This window comes from Amyelois transitella, chromosome 27 (genome assembly GCF_032362555.1).
Source record: "Amyelois transitella isolate CPQ chromosome 27, ilAmyTran1.1, whole genome shotgun sequence".
NCBI lineage: Eukaryota > Metazoa > Arthropoda > Insecta > Lepidoptera > Pyralidae > Amyelois > Amyelois transitella.
The window spans coordinates 586,298-612,864 of NC_083530.1; the positions used below are offsets into that span (position 1 = coordinate 586,298).

A 26,567-nucleotide genomic window follows, 5' to 3' on the forward strand; every position below is an offset into this window, starting at 1 on the left:
CGACGAAATTAGCACTATCAACAAAAAGAAACTAATAAAACGCCACCTACAAAAATCGACGAATTAAGCGGCACCCACAAAAGAATACCTGGGTTTTCGCAAATCCCATGGGAACTACAGTTTTACATACAAAAAATCACGCCTCTTTCCTGGAGGGGTAGGCAGAGACTACCTCTTTCCACTTGCCACGATCTCTGCATACTTCCTTCGCTTCATCCACATTCATTCATCTCTCCATACTACAGTTTTAACCGAGTTGAAAATTACCCTAAGTCGTAACTCTGAAATAAATGAAGTATGCTTCACTTAACTCCACCGACAAGAGTTGCTCTTAAATTTAAGAAGTAAATAAAATGGTTTAATTTGGTCTTTCTGCCTTATCCAGACTATTCGCTCTGTCTACCCCGCAAGGGATATAGACGTTACAATATGTTTTTACGAATGTTGTATGACTGATTCACTTAATTGTATTTATTTAGAGTGTATGTGATATCAAACACTATATGCTTGAGTATATATTTATCACAATATGACACTCGACATTCAAGGTAAAATTGTAATGTAGGTAAATCATGTGGAGAAGATGAATGAAAGCAGGTTGACTAAGCAGATATACAAGGAGAGTGTGGAGGGAAAGGTCGGAGTGGGAAGACCTAGACGAACGTATCTTGATCAAATTAAGGACGTCCTGGTAAAGGGTCAGGTCGAGAGTACCCAAAACCGCCGAGTTTGCATGAAGAGAGTTATGAATGTGGATGAAGCGAAGGAAGTATGCAGAGATCGTGGCAAGTGGAAAGAGGTAGTCTCTGCCTACCCCTCCGGGAAAGAGGCGTGATTTTATGTATGTATGTGAATCGAATCGGTAAGATGCCCGGTTAAATTGCGTGATGCGCAGTAAGGCACAGGTTCGATTCCCACCTCGGCCATGTACCATTAAACGGCACTTAATTATAAATTAATGGTGTAGGTGGCGCTAATAAATCATCTAAATTAGCGCGTGTAAATGGCGGTTATTCGCGCGGGCGAAGCTGCGGTTAAAAGCTAGTAAGTATATACATATATAAGTATATATAAACACTAATCATGAAATCTCAAAAATTATTGAGCCAATAAAGATGAAATTTGACAGAAAAGTAGATTAACTACAGAAGACGTTCCCTAAGAAATGATTTTTCAAAATTCCGCGGGATTGGGAGATAACGGGATTTTTTTGTGGGCGGCGCCGCTGGCACTTTCTAGTTCATACAAGTAGTCACGTCTTTATCTCTTACGCCGTAGACAGAGCTAGCAGTTTCGAAAAGAATGGAAAGCCAAATCGTATACATAATATTCATACAAACATACTCGTATATTCACGTTTATATCCCTGCCGGATAGACAGAGCCAATAATATTCTTTGGCATAAATCATAAAATCACCATAAACTAAGTTTTAAAAACATAAACGTGCGAATTGAGAACCTCGTTCTTTTTTGAAGTCGGTTAAAAATGACAAGCATTCTGTTTCGAAATTATGTTGCTTGATATAATGTCGGCTTATATGAGTATTACATGTCAATATAAACGGCTCTTCAAAATTACCTACCACTTGTGTGGTAAACCTCAATAATATATACGTACCAATGACATGTATTTTACGCTGGATAGAATATTAACGTAATACATACACGCATACATATTATAATCACATCCCCAATTCTTACGGGGTAGACAAGAGCCAACCGTTTTGAAAAGACTGACAGGCTTCGTTCAGATGTATGGCTAAATGATGGAACTGAGATTCAACAAACATACATAGAATCACGTCTATAGCCCTTGCGGGGTAGACAGAGCCAAAAGTTTTGAAAAGACCGAAATGCCATGTATGGCTTAATGATCGAATTGAGATTCAAATAGTGACAGGTTACTAGCCCATCGCCTAAAAGAAGAACGCCAAGTTTATAAGACTATCCCTTAGCCGCCTTTTACGACATCCATGGGTGGAAGAGATGGAGCGGTCCTATTCTTTTTTATATTAACGCCGGGAACCGCGCGGCACTGATGTATGCAGTGATAAGTTTTACTACTTAGTGAAGTCATTATTTTTACAAACCTCGATAAACACTTTGTAACATGGAGTAAAAAAAACAAACTCATAAAAATTTAATTCCCCTTTTGGTAACTTTGAGCGTTACTACTTCCGGAATGATTATTTGTAAAAATGAAGTGCCGTGTGGTTCCCGGCTCCAATAGAAAAAGAATATGAACACCACATCTCTATCCCGTGGATGTCGTAAAATGTGACTAAGGGATAGGCTTACAAACTTGGGATTATTTTTTAGGCGATAGGCTAGCAACCTGTCATTAGTTGAATCTTAATTCTATCGTTAAGCCAAATAGCTGTACGTGGCCATTCAGTCTTTTCAAAACTGTTGGCTCTGTCTACCCCGCAAAGGATATAGACGTGACCATGTGTATGTATGTATAATTTTTAAGTAATTACTAGTCAAAAAAAAATTGTTAAGGATTGACAACCCTTATCACTAAGGGGTATGAAAAATAAATGTTGGCCGATTCTCAGACCTACTCAATATGCACACAATATTTCACGAGAATCGGTCAAGCCATTTCGGAGTTGTAGGTAAGGGAACGAACATTGTGTCACGAGAATTTCATATAAGTACATATAAGATATAATAAGTACAAACCTCATCCAAAACGATACAGGAATACTGCATTAGAAGTGGAGACGCGAACATTTCTCTGAGGAGTACGCCTTCTGTCATAAACTGAAATCAAATACACGTATAAATTATATAATAGTACCTGGGTGACCGAGAAGTAAGGACGAAAAAAAAATTTTTTTTAACCGCCTTCAAAATTCGGTGGTTCCGTTCGTGTAAAATAAAAAGTCACCACAATTCCTGTTCCCGCGGGAATTTTGGGAAATCCTTTCTTAGTCACCTCTACGTACATACGTATACATATAATCAAGTCTATATCCCTTGCGGCGTAGACAGAGCCGACAGTCTTGAAAACACTGATAGGCCATGTTCAGCTGTTTGGCTTACTGATAGAATTGAGATTCATTTAAAGTGACAGTGGCCGTGTGGTTCCCGGCACCAATGAAAATAAAGCATAGGACCACTCCATCTCTTTCCCATGGATTGGATGATGACATGAATTGAGATTCATATAGTGACAGGTTGCTAGACCATCGCCTAAAAATGAATCCCAAGTTTGTAAGCCTATCCCTTAAGTCGCCTTTTACGACATCCATGGGAAAGAGATTGAGTGGTCCTATTCTTTTTTGTATTGGTGCCGGGAACCACACGGCACTAGACATATGGTGATCACAATCTGCAATGTAATTAAGTAACACATTTAGCGCCGCGTGGGACTATGTTGCTTAATTAATATAACGTTCATTTATATCGTTAGGTTATTAAAAATATGAAGTCATAACTATAAACATACATATATGTGAAGAATTACAAAGTTGACGTAATTGAAGAAAATGTTGCAGTGCTGTTTGTTACCGCTTCTTCGGCTATGACGCTTTGAAAGAGGCAGTTTTAAGTAATTTATTTGACGTCAACTTATGTTGTGAAACCAAAAAATAAGACAGTTGTTAAGTGATGTTGAAATGTACCTAACAATGAACAAAAATATAATTAAAAAATACACTGGGCGGTTGGACGATTATTCTTCAATTGATAGATTTATATTATATATTTAGTATGATTGATTGTATATAAATTGATTATTGATTAATCACTAGTAATTGATTGATTGCAGATTTAATGATTCGTTGAAAATTTAAAACTGTCTAAAATCACATTTACTTATTCTTCTTTATTCCTATCACTTCCTTATCCTTCCTTACCACTATACCATAGTCAGGCGATGTCATAGAAGTCACAGCGGCCGCGTTTACTATTCATTCGATTTTGATTTACAGATATGCTTACCATATACATACCATAGTCCCCGTGGTTTGACGATTTATTAACGATTAATTCATTGATTGATTAATTATTAATTAAAAATATATATTTATAATTAAAAGGCTTTTCGATATTATAGATTAATTATTGATTTAAAAATATATTAATCATTAAAAGGCTTTTTGATTGATTAAACATTAAATTGTGTTTGATTATGATTAACCGATTCAACTCACCACAATACCAGAGTCAGGCGATCTCATAGCAGTCATGGCGGCCGCGTAACCAACCTCTTGGCCAAGTTGACATCCGTGCTCGCCCGATACTCGACTAGCACTTTATCGGATTACTATTAATTCCATTTTGATTGACTGATATGCATACCATATACATACAATAGTCCCCGCTGTTTGTCAATTGATTAACGATTGATTGATTGATTAATTAATTACTGATTGAAGATTGATTAATTATTAGTTGACGTATGATTTATGATTAAAAGACGATTGATTAATCTTGCTTAATGATTAATTACTCATTAAATCTTGCATAATTAATTGAAATTATGATTATAAATAGGATTAAACGATTCAACTCACCACAATACCAGAGTCAGGCGATCTCATAGCAGTCATGGCGGCCGCGTAACCAACCTCTTGGCCAAGTTGACATCCGCGCTCATCCGACACTCGACTCGCTAGAGTCAAAGCAGCCGCGACTCTTGGCTGTGTGACGCACACTCTGTGCCCGATTTCATGGAGATACTGTAACGAGAGGCAGATATATCACGTCAATGTCCGCTACAGGGTTGATAGGGTCGAAGACTCGAAAAGACTGAGTCTGAGACTCGGATTAATGATGTGACTGATGAACTGTGGTTCAGATAGTGACCAGCTTTCAACTTTTTATAAAATCCATAGACATGGAGGGTATACATATAGTCACGTCTATATCCCTTGCGGGGTAGACAGAGTCAATAGTCTCGAAAAGACTGAAAGGCCACGTTCAGCTGTATGGCTAAATGATGAAACTGAGATTCCAAAAACATACATAGAATCAAGTCTATAGCCCTTGCGGGGTAGACAGAGCCAACAGTCTCAAAAAGACTGAAACGCCACGTTCAGCTGGCTTCATGATGGAATCAAGATTCAAATAGCGACAGGTTGCTAGCCCGTCGTCTACAAGAATCACAAGTTTATAAGCCTATCCCTAATTCACCTCTTACGACATCCATGTGAAAGATATGGAGTGGTTCTATTCTAAAGTGCTGGAAACCACACGACACTAGACATGTAGTGATCCTATAATTAAGAACCGGGATAGTCAAAGTGGAACGTTAAAAATACATCAATTTTCAACTTCCTCCTGGCTTTAGTCCCGGTTGCATCCTCACCACTCTGGAGAGGAGCCCGGGGTATGCCTTTGACCATGGATCCTAGATTGGATGAGACAGGTTTTCACATGGAGTGAATCTCGTCTGACATACGCAACCTTCGCAGAACCTAACTCAAATTGGACTCAATTACATACATACATATAAAATCACGCCTTTTTCCCGGAGGGGTAGGCAGAGACTACCTCTTTCCACTTGCCACGATCTCTGCATACTTCCTTCGCTTCATCCACATTCATGACTCTCTTCATACAAGCTCGGCGGTTTCGGGTACTTTTGACCTGACCCTTTACCAGGACGTCCTTAATTTGATCAAGATACGATTGGACTCAATTCATAATTTTTTTTACCCAAGTTCATATGTTTAGAGTCGACCTCACACCGCTAAATGTTCAGTGTTCAAACTTACTTAAATTCGGTGATAATTATTCTGATAAGGGCACAGATTAAGTGTCAATGACACGAATCACACAAAGGTCATGTAAAATGCCTTCTAACCGGCCTCGAGGTCAATTGTATAATATATTAATAGAATTAGAATTCAGTAACAAATATGTCCGACTTTTAAATTTATTTTAGAAGCAACACGCAAAGGAATTTGCGGGCAAAAGCTTATCATTTATAAACATAATAAACACACACAATTACGTCTATATCCTTTGCGGGGTAGACGGTGCCAGCAGTCTTGAAATACTGACAGACCACGTTCAGCTGTTAGGCTTATTGATAGATTTGAGATAAAAATTGTAACAGGTTGCTAGACCATCGTCTAAAAGAGGAATCCCAAGTTTATAAGCTTATCCCTTAGTCGCCTTTCACGACATCCATGGGAAATAGATAGCGTGGCCTTATTCTATATTATATCGATGCCGCGAACCACACGGCAGACAAACATAATAACCATTTTTATTAGCATTAGGTACATGGGGTATGTCAATATTTTTCACTACGAATTATGCTTATAATTTGTTTGAGAAACAGAATTGCAATACATTACGCAAATCATACCTACCTCTTTTTGGATCGTGGATTAAAATACTCTAGATATTCGACTTTTAAACCGGAGAAGCAGTAATATGAACTGATGGAGCTTACATCGCCATTTTTTCTACATACAAATATAATGTATACTAATATTATAAAGCTGAAGAGTTTGTTTGTTTGTTCAGGAACTACTGGTTCGAATTGGAAAATTCTTTTTGCGTTGTATAGACCATTTATCGAGGAAGGCTTTAGGCTATAAATAACACCATTCTGCAACTTTAAGGAGCAAAGAAATAATGGAAAATGTGAAAAAACACGGGGTAAATTATTCATCCTTGAGGGCTTCAATGATGCCCAAAATAACTATTCCACGCGGACAAAGTCGCGGGCCCAGCTAGTTACGCTTATAATTTGTTTGAGAAACAGAATTGCAATGCTTTACGCAAATCATATCTACCTCTTTTTGCATCGTGGGTTGAAATACTCTAGGTATCCGTCCTTTAAACCGAAGAAGCAGTAATATGAACTGGCGGCGCTTACATCGCCATTTTTTTTACAAACAAATATAATAATAGATATGCAGAACACAACTAATTTCAAGGTAAGCCGGTCCTATACGCCTTTTATTGTGATTCAAAAACAGATGTTATACCTAATTTTAAGTACTAAAACAGGCACAAAATTAAAAATCCCGTTATTTTCCCTTCCCGCGGGAATTTTGGGAAATCCTCTCTTGTTCCTAAGACCACATAAAGAACCTTCCTTAATGTCAAATTTCAAATCACTATAACTACTGTGTGATATCAGGCATTGTAGAATAGGACCACTCCATATTTTTTGCAGGGATGTCGTAAAAGGCGACTATGAGTTATACTTATAAGCTTGCGTTTCTTCTTGTAGGCTATGGATACATTCGAATCTCCATTTCAACATTAAGCTATACAGCTAAACGTAGCTTTTCAAGACTGATGGCTCTGTCCACCCTGTAAGGGATATAGACGCGAATATATGCATGCATGCATGCTGTATAACTAGCAGTTCAGCATGTGCGTTGATATGCCAGTCAGTCAGTCATTAACCTCTTTTTCTTTTTAAATTTGAAGATATTGAAATTCCAAAGTCACAACACTCATCCGACAGACTGTGGGTTAAGAACATAGTTTCCAATCACTTAACATAACACCACTTGACCTATTTTAATAAACTTGTGTTTTGGCGCCATTCCAGTTTACTGGCAATTAAAAAAAAAATAGCTATTTCATCAGAGTTTTTCTGAGAATATACTGTTAGTCGAGATGTTTATACAACTGCGGATTCAAATCAGGGCTTGACTTACCGTCAAAAAATAATTGGTATCGTTATTACTGTCAAACAGGGTTACCGTTATAACGATATTCCCGGCTTCATTTACCGTTGTACTCATATAACGTTACCAGTAAAATTGTTTAACGTTATTTTTTTTTTATTTACCAGTATATTCATATAACGTTACATACATACATATGTCACGTCTATATCCCTTGCGGGGTAGACAGAGCCAACAGTCTTGAAAAGACTGAATGGCTACGTTTAGCTATTTGGCTTAATGGTACAATTGAGAGTCAAATTCTTAAAAAAGAATCCCTAGTTTGTAAGCTTAAGCTAACCCTTAGTCGCCTTTTACGACATCCATGGGAAAGAGATTGAGTGATCCTATTCTTTTTTGTGTTGGTGCCGGGAACCACACGGCACACATTACCGATTGATTTAATGCCAAATACGCCGTGAACACTTCTAATCGCGTTGCGTATCGTATAGTTGCTTTGCGAGAAATTATATATACCCATACCCATATTTTATAAAACAGAACAGATTTTCATTTCACATAACGATATCGTTATTTATAAATTTTATTGGTATCGCTATTCTTAACGTTAAGTGGTGATGATATAAAACGTAATTTGATATCATTACATAACGTTATAAGATGACATGACCGTTACCACGTATGCATATAACGGTATCAGCCATAACTTTTTGAAAATAACGCAATTTAACAATACTTATAGAGTTCATTCGGTAACGTTAACAGATGATTCAAACTGTAAGTATTATGGTATTTTTTTCTGGTAGGTAGGTAAACCTTTTTTAGGTTCAAAAGTCGGCAAGGTATAACTCTATTAAAGTTTTGTACCACATATGTATCCCTTGCGGGGTAGACAGAGCCAACAGTCTCGAAAAGACTGAAAGGCCACGTGAAGCTGTACGGTTTATTGCTGGAATGCAAATTCAAATAGTGACAGGTTGCTAGCCCATCGCCTACAAGGGGAATCCCAAATTAAATTATTAGCCTATCACTTTGTCGCCTTATATGGTATTATTAACCTTGTGGGGGAGCCGAGCTCGCATGAAGAGAGTTATGAATGGGGATGAAGCGAAGGAAGTGTGCAGAGATCGTGGCAAGTGGAAAGAGGTAGTCTCTGCCCACCCCTCTGGGAAAGAGGCGTGATTTTATGTATGTATGTATGTAGGGGAGCCTAGCTCAAATTGGATCATGATTACACAGTGGCCTGAATGTGCAGATTTCACGATGTTGTCCCTCACCGTAAAAACATCAGTTGGCACTCAGACTAATGTACATCACTCAGAACAGATTCATTAGTTAGCCGAGGTACGATTTAAACCTGTGCCTCTACACGCATAATCCATTCCACCACTGACACTCTAAAAGGGTCTAGTTCATATTTAGCCAACGCATTGGGCCAACACATTGGACCAATGCAAAGGGCCAACGCATGGTTCCAACCCATTGGACTAATGCACTTCAGAATCTTAGAACTGAGATTCAAATAGTGACAGGTTGCTAGCCCATATATTTTTATTGCACGTTTAACCATTACACTGTGTGGTTCCCGGGAATAAGACCACCCCATCACTTTCCCACAGATGTCGTAAAAGGCGACTACGATAGCCGTCTATTTACATTGGTCCAATGCGTTGTCCCAATGTGTGTAGACGCCTTAAAATAAGTAACAAGGTAGGTTTAATGTGTTTACACTTAATTTATTTTGTATGTCATATGCAAATTTTCTTACGAAATATGATATTGTCAATTTCGAATGTACTTTGCACGCGGTTAATTTGACCTATCCATTGTTATTTCACCTCATTAAATTCATGATTGTATCTCTGTAAGCAAGGCGTCATTATTCGCTTATTTTTGAAATTTCTAATCGACTCCAAAAAAGACATACATACACATGGTCACGTCTATATCCCTTGCGGGGTAGACAGAGCCAACAGTCTTGAAAAGACTGAATGGCCACGTTCAGCTATTTGGCTTATAATGATAGAATTCAGATTCAAATAGTGACAGGTTGCTAGCCTATCGCCTAAAAAAAGAATCCCAAGTATGGAAGCCTATCCCTTATTCGTCATTGACTACATCCATGGGAAAAAGATGGAGTGGTCCTATTCATTTTTCATTGGTGCCGGGAACCACACGGCACAAAAAAAAGAGATTGTCAATTTTACTAGTAATGAACACACATACATACATATAATCGCGTTTATATCCCTTGCGGGGTAAGCAGGGCCAAGAGTCTCGAAAAGATTGAATGACCATCTGCAGCTTTAAGGCTTATTTGAATCTCATCATCATGAAGATGGAATTGAGATTCAAATAGCGACAGGTTGCTAGTACATCGCCAAAAAGAAGAATCCCAAGTTTATAAGTCTATCCCTTAATCGCCTTTTACGACAAGCATGGGAGAGATATGCGACTGCTTCTATTATAAAGTGCCGGAAATCACACGGCACTATATGTACATATGTTACAAAAGACACAAAAATATGCAGTATGATGTGATCCAATGTATTCAAGCTTATCAGATTTTTCTCCGCTTATAAATCATAGTTTACACTATGAGTGTTGTGACTCATGAGTCAACATTTCTACTCATTTGCGTGGGCGGAAATTCTAAGCATTGTCACGATTATAAACTTAGCAACCTGTCACTATTCAAATCTCAACTCTTTCATAAAGCCAAACTGCTGAACGTGGCCCATCAGTCTCTTTAACGGCTGTTGGCTCTGCCTACCCCGCAAGAGATATAGACGTGACTATATGTATGTATGTAGAATGGATATTATTTTGACCGAAGCGAACAAAACAGACGAGTCTCGTGCAGTTTTCCGGCGGACAATGATAAAGGGTCATTGCGACGATAATGAATTAGTACCTGGGTGACCGAGCTGGGCTCGGTGGACTTTAGAAAAACCGTAAAAAGTAGTAATTAAAAAAAAAAGTTGGTTCCCGGCACCAATAGAAAAAAGATAAGGACCACCCAATCTCTTTCCCATGGATGTCGTAAAAGGCGACTAATGGATAGGCTATACACTTGGGATTCCTCTTTTAGGCGATGTGCTAGCAACCTGTCACTATTTGAACCTCAATTCCGTCATTAAGCAAAACAGCTGAACGTGGTCTTTCAGTGTTTTGATGACTGCTGACTCTGTCTATCTCGCAACGGATACAAACGTGATTATATGTTATGTTATTTACATACATACAATCACACCTCTTTAGGTAGGCAGAGACTACATTTATTCACTTATCACGACACCAGCACTCGCTTCGTCCACACTGCCATGCCAACTTGAACTTAAAAAAACATAAGGTAGGGTAGGTTTTTATACCAAAAATACATGATGAAAAGATTTTAAAATAATATATGTTACATGATCGTTATAAACATTTATTAAGTAAAGATGTTTACATATGACAAATCGATTTCAAAATGGTTTTCCTTACTCAAAACTAAACAATTTACAATTAATTATTATAACAATTTTGATAAAACCCTGAATACCTATAATATAATATTATTAAATAAAATAAAATTTAACAAGTTTAAAAATATATAGTAGTAGTTAATGTATTTGTGTCAAAATAACACGATTTTTATACAAATACCTACTTCAAAATAAACGATTCCCAATGGAAATTATAAATAAATTTGAACAAAAGACAAAATGTAATTGTTACATTTATAAAATTGTTCTATTTGCCTTATTTAAGTGAAAAAAAAATTCATAAATATACGTATAAATTATGTAATTGGAACGTTCACATTTTTTTAATAAATGTAATCGAATTTCCATTTTAAATCTTTCCTCTTTCAAATATATATACTTTTTCTAAATTATCAAACCAAACCTGAAAAAAAAATGTAAACCTGTAAACACCCTTTTTTGAACGGTATTCTGAACATTACGTATGATGAAAATTATCGCATAAGTATTTTATAACAATATTTAAATTTTAAATCACAGATATTAGTACACTATATTTTACATTCGTAACATAAAAAAAAATACATAACTACAAATCACATTGTTTTTTATTTCCGTTTAAACATAAGACTATTTTGTGACGTCATAGTTGGTAAAAAAAAAACTGTGACTGTTTTAGTGTAAATTAACTTTCGTATTTATGATACAAATCTGCAGTGATGAAAATAGACCAAATTTTGAAAATTAAGTACCTTACGAAAAAAAAAAGAAATATACTTTTTTTTTTAAACACAAACATTTTAATACCCTAAGTATTAAAAAAAAAATGTATATAGCTGACATGATGAAATTGTCCGCGTTTGTTTTCTGGTCGTGATATTTGCGACTTTTATAAAGTCAATGCTTGCAATATATTAATTCTAAAAAAAAACGCTGAAATAAAAATATAGGACATTCACACTGCTTAACAATTAGTTAATTCACCACTAAATAAACCCCACCCTAATTCCGTACCCACCTTTTGGCGTAACATACATAAATAACAATATTACAAACAAAAAAAAGTATTTCAATAAGGCTACTCAACAGTCGTATACACCTCTTAAACCGCGTTCCAAATCTTCTTAAACGTACTAATATTTTTGGAAAAAATATTTATATCTCTTTCTACTTGAAAAACCTACCATAAGCCATCAATTGCCTACACAAAAATCAGTCGAGAGTCGAGACCCAGCATTAATGAAATAAATATCACTCACACTATACATTGGCACATGTTTCTTGATAATAAATTATAAAATCTTTACATTCTTAAACTAAATTCGTTATGAATAAATTTCGCTTTTTATTGAGAATTTAAAGGACTTAATGTTTTTGTGTATAATTAAAAAAAAGCTATTGCCCCGCCTCTTTTTATTTATTATTTTCGCTAAAGATTATTGAAGAATTTGATTTTTTATTTAAGTCAGTCAGTTTGAGTTGAATTGCATGTTAAATATTAAAAAAGATAATCATTCGAGACTAAACTAATAAAAAATAAGAAAAAAAGAAGAAAAAATGTAAATTTCCCAAAAAGCCAACAATGCAAAGTTTTTTTCAACAAGAGCACAAAACATTTTTATTATATTTTTTTTCAAGAATACGCGGTCTATCAAGCACGTTTTTAATATACAAATCCATTCGTCCGTAGAACTTGACCTCGTGAATTAGACGCAACGTGATGGTTCTATGCCAAGGTTGTCATTAGAATTTAAAAAAAAAGTTTACCTTAACAATGGAATTTTGTGAATTCAATGTAAAACAATACAACATCCTATCTTCGCACAATATCTGTGACTGATGTAGTTAGATTTGGCAAAAGGTATTAACTGGAAAATTATCGTGAAAACAAAAGGAAAATAGCAATTCCCTATTTCGCGTATCAGCTAGAGATAATTAATATTTATTGCAAAAATAAATCCTTTTTGTGTCGTGCCGTGTGGCACTCTCTTTCCCATGGATGTCGTAAAAGGCGACTAAGGGATAGGCTTACAAACTTCGGATTCTTTTTTAGGCGTTGGGTTAGCAACCTGTCACTATTTGAGTCTCAATTCTATCATTTAGCTGAATAGCTGAACGTAGCCATTCAGCTTTTCAAGACTGTTGACTCTGTCTACCCCGCAAGGGATATAGACGTGACTATATGTATGTATGTATAAATCCTTTTTAAGGCAAATAAAAAATCAACCTCATACTTATAATTATAAATTCGAAAGTAAATATATATTTATTATTCTTACACTCAAAATTTACTTAATGGGTTTAAATTAACCTCGGAATAACCCATAGGGCAAACTGCCAAGCGAGTGTACCGCATTTTTTTTTTACTTTTTTTATGTTAGTGGGAGTTATTTAAACAGCATTTTTAACTACACTTTATTACGCGCAATCTCACAAACAAAAGAAATGCAACATTAAATCTACTCGTACGTCCATTAAAGAACAAAGAAATTAAGTGTTTGATAAGAATTTATGTTACTTTTCTTGATTAAATTATTTATTAGTCTATTGGCAGACGGCTCCACTGAGTAATTTAGGTGTTTTAATGAATATAATATTGTACACAATTAACATAGGTAATTTAATTTTAAAAATAAATATTGCCATGATTTTTTACAAAAAAAAATAGAAAAAAAATATAACGTGTAATAAATGTTTTATGATTTTTGTTTTTAAGTTATTTCCCTCTAAAAAAAACAAATTTAATTTCAATAAAAGCTCACAAATAAAAATATATTGACTGATTTATTATAATGAGATTTAAAAAGAAATAAATTGAAGAGTCTTAAGGGTATAATTGCTTGAGATATAAATTATGCCTTGCAAGATCAAACTTATGTTTTTTTTTTTACTTTTAAAATACGCACCAAAATATATTTTTATTAAAAAAAAAAACAAATTATAACACCTTTTTCTATTTTTAAAATTCGCAATCTAACCAACCTTGTTTTTTTTTTAATAAAATATTTTAAAAAATTTTCTAATTTTAAAATTCGCAATCCGCTTTTAAAGACTCGATGGAGAAGTCGTTCTATGCAGGAAACATGTGGGCTGCCGACCGCTTACTATATGTTCGTATACTTCGGCCTTGGTAGGGAATCGATGGATGCACTGCGCTGTTACACTGTTAGTTTATATAAATAGATGTGCCGTGTGGTTCTCAGCACTTTAGCAATTGGGATCCAGGGACTGTTTTCTCTTATTTAGCTGTCATTTTGGCAAACAAATATATTTGAAAGTCCCCTTATTTTTTCTGACCGCTAATGAATGCTTATGAATGAAATGAAAAGAATGCATTTAAGAAATATTTTCAATTACATAAAATTGTAAAGTTTTGGTTCCCGGCACCAGTACAAAAAAGAATATGACCACTCCATCTCTTTCCCATGGATGTCGTAAAAGGCGACTAAGGGATAGGCTTACAAACTTGGGATTTATTTTTAGGCGATGGGCTAGCAACCTGTCACCATTTGAATCTCAATTCTATCATTAAGCCAAATAGCTGAGCGTGGCCTATCAGTCTTTTCAAGACTGTTGGCTCTGTCTGCCCCGCAAGGTACATATATAGGCGTGACCATATGTATGTTTGTATGTATGTGTACTTGTTATAAAGAATACATTTAAGAAATATTTTCAATCACATAAAATTGTAAAGAACAAATGTGAGATCGTGTCTAGCATATAATTTAATTTATTCATTATACAAAAACCAGGCGCCTACTATATTCATTGCCATTTTTTATTACGTCATCTTTATTTAAAGAGAAACCTTTATATTTTCACAAATGTCATTATCTACTGTGTTTAACGCGAATGTTCGAAATACTGACAATATATAAATATATATATTTTATGGACAGATCTAGACCTTAAGTGAGCCTCTCCCTTAATCGCCTTTAACGACATAAATAGGAAAGGGACGGAGTGGTCTTTTTTTCTATTAAAAACATAATTATACTCGTTTAACCACATACTTACGTAGTAGAAAAAGTTAACAATTTTGAAAACAGTGGAAGGCCACATTCAGCTGTATGGCATTGAGATTCAAATATTCACAGGTCAGGTCAGGTCATCGCCTAAAAGAATCCTAAGATTTTTCTAAGGATTCCAAGATTAGCCTTTCTCTTCATCGACTTTAAACAATTTGCACGGGAATATAATTAGGTGAGTCAGGTTTACACCGAGCACTATTCGCAGAAATACAAATATTGTTTGTTATATGCCACTAAAATAATGTTGACCTAACATTGGATTTCGAGGCGAATTTATCACTAGCCCGAAATACGCCGCTCTACCGCGCGAACACTAAAATTATTTTTAGAACAATTTAGGGAAACTGTTTGTTTGAAATGTAGCGTCGCGCGCGCTGAATACGGAACGAATACAAAACTTGAGCAAATACGAACGATATTTCTAACTCGTTCAAAGTTCTCTCTCACTACAGTCAGTAAGACGAACAAACAATTCCCTGTCATCAAATCATTCATGTTTTTTAATGTAGACAATGTGCATTCGTCCATGATTTAGATTTAAGAGATCTATATTTGTATATTGACGTCCGGTGAAAATGCTGCAGTGTAGTTTGTTCCGCCGCTTCCTCTACACATGCGCTTTGGAAGCGGTAGTAGTTATAATTAGATTTAAGTGATGTGACGTCAATTAGTGATAGGTACCTTGTATCCAATTTTGAAAATAAATCTATTCTATTCCTATATTATTGACTAGCTTTCCCCCGCGACTTCGTCCGCGCGGATGTCGGTCTTCGCGTAGATGGTTTATTTCTCCATTTTATTTTCAGTCTGGTCAATTTAGACCAAAAAATAGGAATGAAGCTACATTAATTCCCATCAAGCTGAAAATGAGTATAATTGTTTAAAATACAATCAAAAGCATTATTTCAAAATTCCCCATGATTCCGGTTTAAGGAAAAAAATTACCCAAGGTCAAAGGTAAGAAAATGGGATTTTCACGATTTTCTTCAAAACGGTAAGTTTTATAGGAAAATTACCTCAGACATAGATTGTAGATCATAAAGATATCTATAAAAAGGAATCAATATTTTTTTTCAATAAAGCTACCGTTTCTGAGATATTACGATGCAAAAAGTTGCAAGCGTCATAATATGCATAAGCACGTCTCGTATATATACTCTATGTAGCAGTAATATAAGTAAAAATATTGTTCTGTCGGTAATTTTAACTTGAATTCAAAATATAAAATATACATAAGTATAATGAAACCCAGTCCCTTCATTTATACTGTAGTGAAACCTTGAGACAACATCTGTCTCTCTGTTTAATTACGTGGCTAGGGTCGTATAGCTGCTTTATCTCAGAATGCTCAACACATGAAATACCGTTAGTCTTTAATAATAGTTGTCCTTGCGGGGATACCGTTGTCGGCTATGGACACCACGGCCTCTCATGCCCTAGGAGTGCCGGCCGTTTAGGGCGCCATGCCGCCCTAAATGATATAATCCTCCTAGAACCAAACGGTCTGGCTCGGGATGATGCCAAGAGACCGGATGGAATGACTTTGGTACCCTGGAGATTGGGGCGGCCTTTGGTGTGGGATGCTACTTGTGTCGACACACTTGCGCCGTCTCATCTTCAGGTTACTAAATCTAAGGCCGTTTTGCTTCAAATGAGGCAAAAAACCTCAAAAGGCGCAAATATGTAGTTATCGGGATCAAAGTTTACATCAGATGGCAAGTGTGATAGTGATATGGAAAGGAGAGTGAACGCGGGGAACATGGTGAATGGAGCTTTGCATGCCTTTATGAGCAGTCAGAAACTATCCAAAAAGGCTCGACTGGCTGTGCACAGGGGCGTGTTGGTCCCGACATTAATGTATGGGAGTGAAAGTTGGGTATGGCAAAAGAAGCACGAAAGCAGAATAAATGCAGTGGAAATGAGAGCGTTAAGGAGTATGTTGGGTGTGAAATTGAGTGACCGGATAAGGAACAGTGTGATAAGGGAATGTTGTGATGTGAAAGAAGATGTAGTTACAGGAATAGAAAAGGGTATGTTGAGATGGTTCGGTCATGTGGAGAGGATGAATGAAAACAGGTTGACTAAGCAGAGAGAGAGATACATGGAGAGTGTGGAGGGAAAGGTCGGGGTGGGAAGACCTAGACGAACATATCTTGATCAAATTAAGGACGTCCTGGTAAAGGGTCAGGTCAAAAGTACCCGAAACCGCCGAGCTTGCATGAAGAGAGTTATGAATGTAGATGAAGCAAAGGAAGTATGCAGGGATCGTGGCAAGTGGAAAGAGGTAGTCTCTGCCTACCCCTCCGGGAAAGAGGCGTGATTTTATGTATGTATGTATGTAGTTATCGGTAATATCTATACTTTTGAACCTTTGGGGTAGAAACTCTGGGACCGGGGGGCCTATCTGCCCATCAGCTTTTCCGACAATTGTCGAAAAAGCTAATTGAGGTATATCTTGACCGGAGGGCTGGAAATTATCTGGCTCAGAGAATCAGCATTGCCATTCGAATTGGCAATGCTGCCAGCCTTCTGGGCACATTCCCGCATGTTGATGCTATGCAAGGACTGTACAATTTATAAATTAAATTTTAGTTTGTAGTCATCTTTTTTCTTTCTTTTTATAAGTAGCTTTAGTTTTAATTTGATTATTGCATTGAATTTGATAATTGTAACCTCTATTATTGTCCTAAGATGATTTTCTTCACTTAGGGTTATTCTATTTTTTTTTAAAATAATAAATATGAAAGTTAGTCTTGAGTGCCACTGCGTAGTGAAAACACGTGTTAATTCTAACCTATTTCAGACTTTTTCAAGTTTAATAATAAAAATGTAAAAAAAAAACGCGCTAATAGTACACTACCTCAGAGGTGGCAAGGAAACGGATGCATATTATGACGCTTGCAACTTTTTGCATCGTTATATCACAGAAACAGTAGCTTTGTTGAAAAAAATTATTGATACCTTTTTATAGATAACTTTATGATCTACAATTTATGTCTGAGGTAATTTTCCGATTTGAAAAACTTACCGTTTTAAAGAAAATTGCGATACACCCATTTTTTACCTTTGACCGTGAGTAAATTTTTTTCCTTAAACCGGAATCATGGGGAATTTTGAAATAATGCTTTTGATTGTGTTTTAAATAATTATACTCATTTTCAGCTTGATTGGAATTAATGTAGCTATGTAGTATTTTTTTCATAGTAATTAGTAGCGGCCCGCTTGTGCAGCAAACGGTTCAAGCCAAAGCCGACTTTAGGCGCTACAGGTTACGGCGCTAAATCCACTGCGGGTAACGCAACGTGTGTTCGCGGTTCTACAGAACAACGTCTATGGATAAACTGAAAAATTAAGATTTTTTTTTCTTCGTATTTTTTCAGGATAAAAAGTATCCTATTTTACGCCCAGGATAATAAGGTATAATTATACCAAGTTTCATCAAAATCGAACGGTTAGTTTTCACGTGATGCCTGAACATACAGACAGACAGACAAAAATTTTTTTAATCACATTTTTGTTTTTGGTATCGATCCAGTAACACCCCCTGCTATTTATTTTTTCAATATTTTCAATGTACAGAATTGACCTTTCTACAGATTTATTATATGTATAGATACCAGTTGGCGTCTCGGGGGAATTTTGGGGTAAAAGTTTTAATTCTACCCATGTACTAAATCCGTCCAATAAATTTGGCGTTAAAGAGTAATATAATAATAATAATCTTTATTTTTAAAGAATGTAAGAAAAAAGGTGAACCGTGCAGTTACAAAATAATTATCTATGTGAGACTCTGGTAAATCCAGAGTAAAAAAGAAAAGACTAACAGACATGCATCCACACGTCCTTGAAAGCATTCATAATAATATTTTTAGGATTACAATTGGACAACGCTCAAATGTACTAAAAGTGAATTGTATGTGCTTCTACATCTTAAAAATTAAGAAGAAAAAAATGAATCCCGTTTTTCACCGGCAGCTAATTCTTATCGGCGGAGTAAGTATAATCAACAAAACAGCTTTTACACAGCCTTATCTAATTGCAAATATTTAAATATTGTAACCAGATTTTACAACGTCAATATTTACTTGATAAACAATTTGTGTTTGTCATTTGGTTCTTTTTTTGTTTAATCTTTTCTGTTCTTTTTTTTATAAACTCAACATACATACATACATATGGTCACGTCTATAGCCCTTGCGGGGTAGACAGAGCCAACAGACTTGAAAAGAACGAATGGCCACGTTCAGCTATTTGGGCTTAATGATAGAATTGAGATTCAAAAAGTGACAGGTTGCTAGCCCATCGCCTAAAACAGAATCCCAAGTTTGTAAGCCTATCCCTCAGTCGCCTTTTACGACATCCATGGGAAAGAGATGGAGTGGTCCTATTCTTTTTTGTATTGGTGCCGGGAATTACCATTTAACCGCCATTATAAAATCAAGATTGAAATTATAATCGTTTTTGATTCGCTTTAAAAACAATTTAATCATTTTATTTGTTGTTTAAGAGAAATATCGCTTTAAGCGATGAATACCATTTAACTATGTATTACTTAATAACGAAGTGTGCATTATAATTTTTTATGTTAGCGTTTTGAATTGCAAAAAAATGCTGACACAGAGTCAGCATTTTGTTGTTGCAAACTAAATACCTCTTGAGCTATCATGCTTCATTATTTTGAATTTTTATTTATTTTATTTACATCATCACTACCTTCATCGTCGTCACCTTTTCCCAATCTTTACCTACATGAGGTCGGCACAGTATGAGTTTTTTTTTCAATTTTTTTCAGTCACTTGCCATCTCACCCCCTTTCCTTCTCATACTTTCGTTATATTTATTTATTTATTGTTAATACACTATCAGCTTAAAGCTAAAGCGTGAATGTGAAGTTGACGTTATTGAAGAAAACTCTGCAGTGCAGTTTGTTACCGCTTCTTCTGCACTGACGCTTTGGAAGCGGCAGTAAATTTTAGTTTTAAGTAATTAATTCGACGTCAATCAATGTTGTGAGACCAAAAGGTATGACAATTATTCAATGATGTTTAAAATGCCCCATAATTATGAATAAACATTTTGAATTTGAATTTCACTCACGGCACTTATGCTTTTTACTACGCTTTTATTAGCTTGGGCTGTATGTATGTATGTAACGGAATCTTTGAGCTTAATTTTCACTGGTTTCTAATTAATGTGTGTGTGTGTGTCTAGTCGATTTTTAAGTGTTAACACTTGGAGCACGTATCACTGTCTCGGGTAGAGAGTTCAACATTTGCACAACACGGTTTAGCAAAAAGTGAGTTTTGAGGTTACTAGTGCACCGAAACTTAGTAAATTTCTTGGAGCATCCTCTTAGTTGTTTGTTCTATACGTATATTTATATATGGCCACGTCTATATCCCTTGTGGGGTAGACAGAGCCAAGAAAAGACTGATAGGGAACGCTCAGCAATTTGGCTTAATGATAGAATTGAGATTCAAATAGTGACAGGTTGCTGGTCCTGTCAGCATTTTTATTTTTGTTTGTTCTGGTTAACACAATATGTCTTCAACGCAACTTTAACATCGTAGTGATTGTTTAAATTAAGTAACTAAATTTATCATTATCACTAGCGTTTTATAAAACCATCACGCCCGTCATATCTATTTTGCATCTAATATTTACAGCATCCATTAAGGAAGTCTTCAGTATAATTGCAGTTGGCATGTTTGCACATCGTTATTATAATTGTTGATGACTAAACTGAGCTGATGTAGTTTTAAGCAATATTTATTTTACTGACCGTTTTTTTAAAGACATAAAATGAGTTTTTATTTTAAAATATTTTTGTAAGAATTAGCCTAACCTCGGTATGATTATAATACTTTTTTTTACATTTCCAATTACACTGTTAGGTATGTCAGTTTAAAAAATAAGAAATGATAATATTGTCTTATTCCAAACTTTATGGGCTAAAAAAGATAAAAAAAAACCCTAACAGATTTACAAAGACGAAAATTAACAATTAAAATAAAAAATTACGCAGAATTTTATGATGCAGTTATGGCTAAGGGCATTAGTTAATTAAATAATACTTAAGTGTAGTAAACACAGGTGTGTAACAAGATATCGCTTGAAATATAAATAATGCAGTTATGAAATGCAATAACAGCCTATCTAGATGATACACCTCAGTGAACCATAATTACAATGACATAAGTTATTAAATTCTCGACACAGGCATTATACAAAAGCTGTGGCATGTTTAAGTTTCAATTCCAAAAATTACGATCATAAATATTACTAATGAGATATTTAAAATGAATACCGTGCCAAAAGTTTTAAGTAAACACAAAAATAACAGTGCAATTTTTCTCGGTCACATTCCAAAAAAAAACACCAATCAGATATATTCTTTTTAATTTCACTGCGATCTGATTGGTTCATTTCTCGCCTCAGGATTTGACACAGCTTTTGCTAAGCTATCACGCGTTCACCCTGCACCGTTCAAAACGAACGACCTTATATTTTGAACTAAATATTCTGACGTGCCAACGGCTATAACCAAACACACATATCCACTATAATGGACGATTTTCAAGAAACCCCAAGTTTTATCGCAAAACACAGCCAAGGATAACAAATGCAAGTAACTATGCGGATTGACCACTCTCCACAGACTAGTCGCCGAGAAAAATATACCAGATTTAAAAGCCGCTTGGCGTCTCAAAATATCGTATTCCGCACTATTCTCAAGTAATTCTTGATAAATATCTATATATCTATTCCACGCTAATGAAGACAGCACCATTTGACCAGAGAACAAACCTAGAACTTGAACAATCCTTTGGAAAGTCACTTTGGTCTTATAACTAATTCCTATTTCAGTTGTGTGATCCTTTTCTATATCTTCAGACGAATTTATTTCCTTCAACTGGTGATACGGAAGGGATGTGACCGAAGTGCCTTTATATCCTCTCCTTGGAGGATTATTCTTTAAATATAATAGTATACCTACCATCATAGCAATAACACCGAGCATATCACATAGTCCATCAACCCAATAACCCATGGTCCCCACTTCAGACCTCTCACCTTTAATATGCTTACGTTCCCTAGCTACGTGTCCATCTAAATCATCTAAAAACATCCTTATTTGAAACAAAACTATTGCTATCCTTCTAGCCGCTAAGTTTTGACAAGTCAACAGTTTAGCACCAATGCACGCTATAATAACATGTGAAAACGAAATCATATTAGGAGTTAGAAACAGGAGATTTTCGGAGATCTTCAGTCCCAAATCCAGCATGGAACAGAGCGGTGCGTAGATGTAATGATTGATGTGATCAACCATCAATCCTTTAACAGTGGGATGACATAAAGGATTGATACTGCAAGGCACCCACGTAACATCTTCATAATTCACCGCAACCCCATCAGATTTTGTCGACGATTCCGTCGCATTTTCCACCACGTCGAACAAATCAATTTTATAGTTCTGGATCCGCAGAAACAGAAATGTGTCCATGTAAAGGCAGTACAAAAGCACTAAGAACAGAAGCAGGGTGAGTATCTTGCTAGCTTGCGAGGAAGGCCACATCATCTTGAAAAATATGACTTCTTGCGTCCGTTCCACGCGTTCACAGATCGCATTTCACTGTCGCACGATACTCGATCGTTACACTGGTTCTATCTAAACAATGGATGATTTTGTCAACATTTGCACTTGCGATCGGATATTTTTCACCCGGTGAAAGTTTCGGGGGTCGATACGTGCGCACTCCAAAAGCGCCCGACGCGGAATGACGCGAGACGCGGCCGTGGGGCGGCACCGGGTCGCCAGATGCACAGATGACAGTACCCACGTATTGGCACCGCGTAATTTTAGCACAGAGTCGAGTGATATTGTTTTTTTTTTTTTTAATTATCTTAACTATTGAATTTGAAATTAAAGGCTGTGTGATTATTACGAAATCGAGTAAATTTGGTGTTATTCTTATAGCAGTATAAAGCAGTCATTGTTAAGGTTTTCGTGTCACGTAAATAACGTGCTATATCCCAAAGGTTGACTGGTATTTTCTATATTATCATTTTAACCTTTTGTTTAAGTCTTCAGATTATGTGCTATTTATACGTAAATATTTAAAAATGTCCTCGCATACTTGAATCTCTAAGTTTATTTCAAATTTAATACAAAGCTTAAAAAGTACTTTCTATTGCTATTATTGAAAACAAGTTTAGATAAAATAACGTATTATGCCTAATTAGTACATTTAAACGCAAACTGATAGAACATGCTAAATAAAAAAAAAATATTAAAATTTTTGTTATTAATTGTATTAAATTAATAAAAGGTTTAAAAGTTTATTAAGCCTTGCCTTATATTTTACAGAATTTCAGGTAAGTTCAGAACGCTGGCAACCCAAACAGAGTCTCGTTTTTACCTCAGTCCGACCAGTTACACCCAGAGAATATAGGCTATTTTAAGCCTTATAACTATTATAGGTAGAGGCCATTATTGTTTAATTTAGTTTTATAATAATATTAAACATGGGCGTCTGGTGAGCTAATTCGATATGGATCACCCGATTCTTTTTTGTATCGGGTTCAAGGCCGACGGGTTGCATTCATATCTCATTATGTTATTTTAACGATAGAAAAAATACGATAAAAACTATGGTAATTTTTATAAAAAAGTCCAAAAAAAACATCTTTTTATAAATTGAAAAAAAAAATTTTTTTTAAAGTACCATTTTTTTTATTATGTGAAATAAAGAACCTTTTATAAACTTTCTCTCATAGCCCCGCCCATGTGGAATGTTATTTAAGTATATTATTTTCCGAAACCGATAATATACTTATGTATTACAAAAATGAAGATCAGTTATTTAGCTGTGAAAAAGCTTAGAGCAACATACAAACTTACTTTCGCATTTATGCTATTGGCGGAGATTTAAAAAAAAAATACTAAATTAAAATATCCCTTATTACACGGCTAAAAGGTTTCAAACAGTTTTTACGGATCAACAAATAAACAAAAAATCACGATTATTGTATGAACTTTGAATTTTATTAAATTATTTATATTTGAACTTACTATATACGTATTATGTAAAATTTTTATGCGTGTATCTGTAGCCATTATCAATTTCGATCAAAAAAAAAGCTTGTTCTTTTTTCAAGTTATTTTTTTTTAAAGTAAACCGACACGCTAGCCAGCAGAGTTATGAATGTGGATGAAGCGAAAGAAGTATACAGGGATTGTGGCACGAGGAGTAGTCTTTACCTAACCCTTGGGGTAGACAGAGCCAACAATCGCCTTAGAAGAATCCCAAGTTTAACAGTCGAATTTTACAACATCCATGGTAAAGAGATGGAATGATCCTATTCTTTATCAATTTGTGCCGGAAACCACAAGGCTTTTCGCATCTACATATGAAATAAGTATGGTCTAGAATTTTTTACCTATACATACATACATAATATGGTCACGTCTATATCCCTTGTGGGGTAGACAGAGCCAACAGTCTTGAAAAGACTGATAGGCCATGCACAGCTATTTGGCTTAATGATAGAATTGAGATTAAAATAGTGACAGGTTGCTTATTTTTTTCCTATATCTGTGTTAAATAACTAACATTGGTTAAGTTGTTTCTGAGTTTAATCATTACAAACAAAAAACAAGGAAGCAACAAAACAAAAAACCAGCAACAATTTCAATAAAAAAGGAAATGCTAAAAAAAAAATTTAATTTTATAAATACTTACCAGACAAATGCATAAAAATGTTGGTTATGTAATAATATGGATGTTTGTTACTCTTTCACGCAAGTACTACTGAATCGAATATGATGAAATTTGGTATGTAGGTAGCTAAAGACCCAGCTTCCTGCTGGATTGATTACACGCAGAAGAAGTCTCGGGTGGCCTCTAGTTGGGTTATAAAAACGGAGATATGCGGTAACATAAAAAATAATACATACAGTCGAATAAAGAACACACTTTTTCTTTTGAAGTTATGAAAAACTTACCTGAGGAACTTGCGTAGACTTCCCGCATCCCGTCTCACCGATCAACACCAACGTCTGGTACTTCTCCAGCAAATACAGTATATGGTTTCTATACTGGAACACAGGTAGCTTCTGTCTTTGTGCCTCTAACGGAAGATGGTGGTAGCGATTGTACGTAAATGTTGATTTTGAATCATTATCCGTTATTAATGAGGAGTCTAGCGTAGGGTTTGTTAGCGGTTCAATTGAGCCATCCTTGTTTCTTGAAGGGTAGAGTGATTCATCTCCTGTAAAGTTTGTGATGTAAAGGTTAAAATGTTAATATATATTGCTATACAGGACAGATTACACAGAATGATTTAGCCTTGAAATAAGTACGAGACTTGTGTTACAAGATACTAACTTAATAAATACTTGTATAGATAACTCGACCAATCAGAGAAAGTTCATTTTTTGTAATGCCCTGACCAGGATTTGAACCCAGGAACTCGGGTGTTACAAGACTAGAGCACTATTGCTGCGCGACCAAGGCCGTTACAAAGACCAAAAGACGAAAGACCAGAAGAAGATAAATGGCAATGGGCAAAATGGAGCAAAGTAATCACTCAGTGCCGTGTGGTTCCCGGCACCAATACAAAAAAGAATAGGACCATTCCATCTCGATGTCGTAAAAGGCGAATAAGGGAAAGGCTTACAAACTTGGGATTCTTAGTTAGGCGATGGGCTAGCAACCTGTCACTATTTGAATCTCAATTCTATCATTAAGCCAAAAAGCTGAGTGTGGCCATTCAGTCTATTCAAGTGTGTTGGCTCTGTCTACCCCACAAGGGATATAGACGTGACCATACGTATGTATGTATTATTAGTTATTAGATATGAAAGTTTTGAAAATCAATAAAGTTTCGAGGTTAGGATCTTGTTTATATAAGAAAGTATACTTTATTATTTGTAATATTAGGTTCGAGAATACGGTACATTTCAAATAAATACCTCTTTTGGTTACAAGTTCAAGTTTGGTACCAAATTGCACAATTTAGTACTTACCCGGTTTTACAAATTTCGGTCTGGAGCTGTGCATTTTTCTGTTTTAAGTTCGACTATAGGCATTAAATTAAAGCCTGGTGAGTATTTCCTTCTTCTTTACGTTTAATTTGTTCGAAATTTTCTACAAGGTTTACTTTCGCAACTCACAATGTTTTGATTTTTTTCTCCGTGAAGAGAAATTCTGTCAATGCTGACAAAAATATGTTTGACATTGACAATGACGGCAGCCATTTTAACTTTTATGTCCATGTAAATAGGTCAAACATCCAAAACGATTAAAATGATATGTACCCTAATAATATGTATATCTCTAGCATTTAGCATCTTATGGGTAAGTCTTAGGAATTTTAAACAATTATTGAAATTGGAACAAAGGTAATGTTAAGCGTGTAAGGTATGTAGGTAGATACCTACATACATACATACATA

General features: G+C 35.4%; 2 protein-coding genes across 4 annotated transcripts in view; both read right to left on the minus strand.

The window, feature by feature from the left end:
• LOC106136574 (probable ATP-dependent RNA helicase DHX35) overlaps window positions 1-26,316 on the minus strand; it is a 38,783-nt gene extending 12,467 nt beyond the window's left edge. Inside the window, exons 1-4 of one of the 3 annotated variants that reach the window (XM_060951936.1) lie at window positions 26,139-26,316; window positions 25,116-25,381; window positions 4,525-4,689; window positions 2,687-2,767 (exon numbers count right to left, since the gene is read on the minus strand). In XM_060951936.1, coding sequence (XP_060807919.1) covers window positions 2,687-2,767; window positions 4,525-4,689; window positions 25,116-25,381; window positions 26,139-26,172 — 546 coding nt within the window. In that variant the 5' untranslated portion in view covers window positions 26,173-26,316. Of the gene's footprint in view, window positions 1-2,686; window positions 2,768-4,161; window positions 4,255-4,524; window positions 4,690-6,759; window positions 6,879-25,115; window positions 25,382-26,138 lie in introns of those variants that run through there. The other 2 variants (XM_060951937.1, XM_060951938.1) reach the window with 2 other exon arrangements.
• Window positions 11,852-22,910, minus strand: LOC106141346 (ceramide phosphoethanolamine synthase). The gene has a single exon (XM_060951939.1). The coding sequence runs from the start codon at window positions 22,686-22,688 to the stop codon at window positions 21,579-21,581; it is 1,110 nt and encodes a 369-aa protein (XP_060807922.1). The 5' UTR covers window positions 22,689-22,910; the 3' UTR covers window positions 11,852-21,578.
• Window positions 26,317-26,567: the final 251 nt, after the last annotated feature.

Coding starts and splice junctions, on each gene's coding strand:
- LOC106141346 (XM_060951939.1), bottom strand. CDS start 22,688: ATGATGTGGCCTTCCTCGCAAGCTAGCAAGATACTCACCCTGCTTCTG.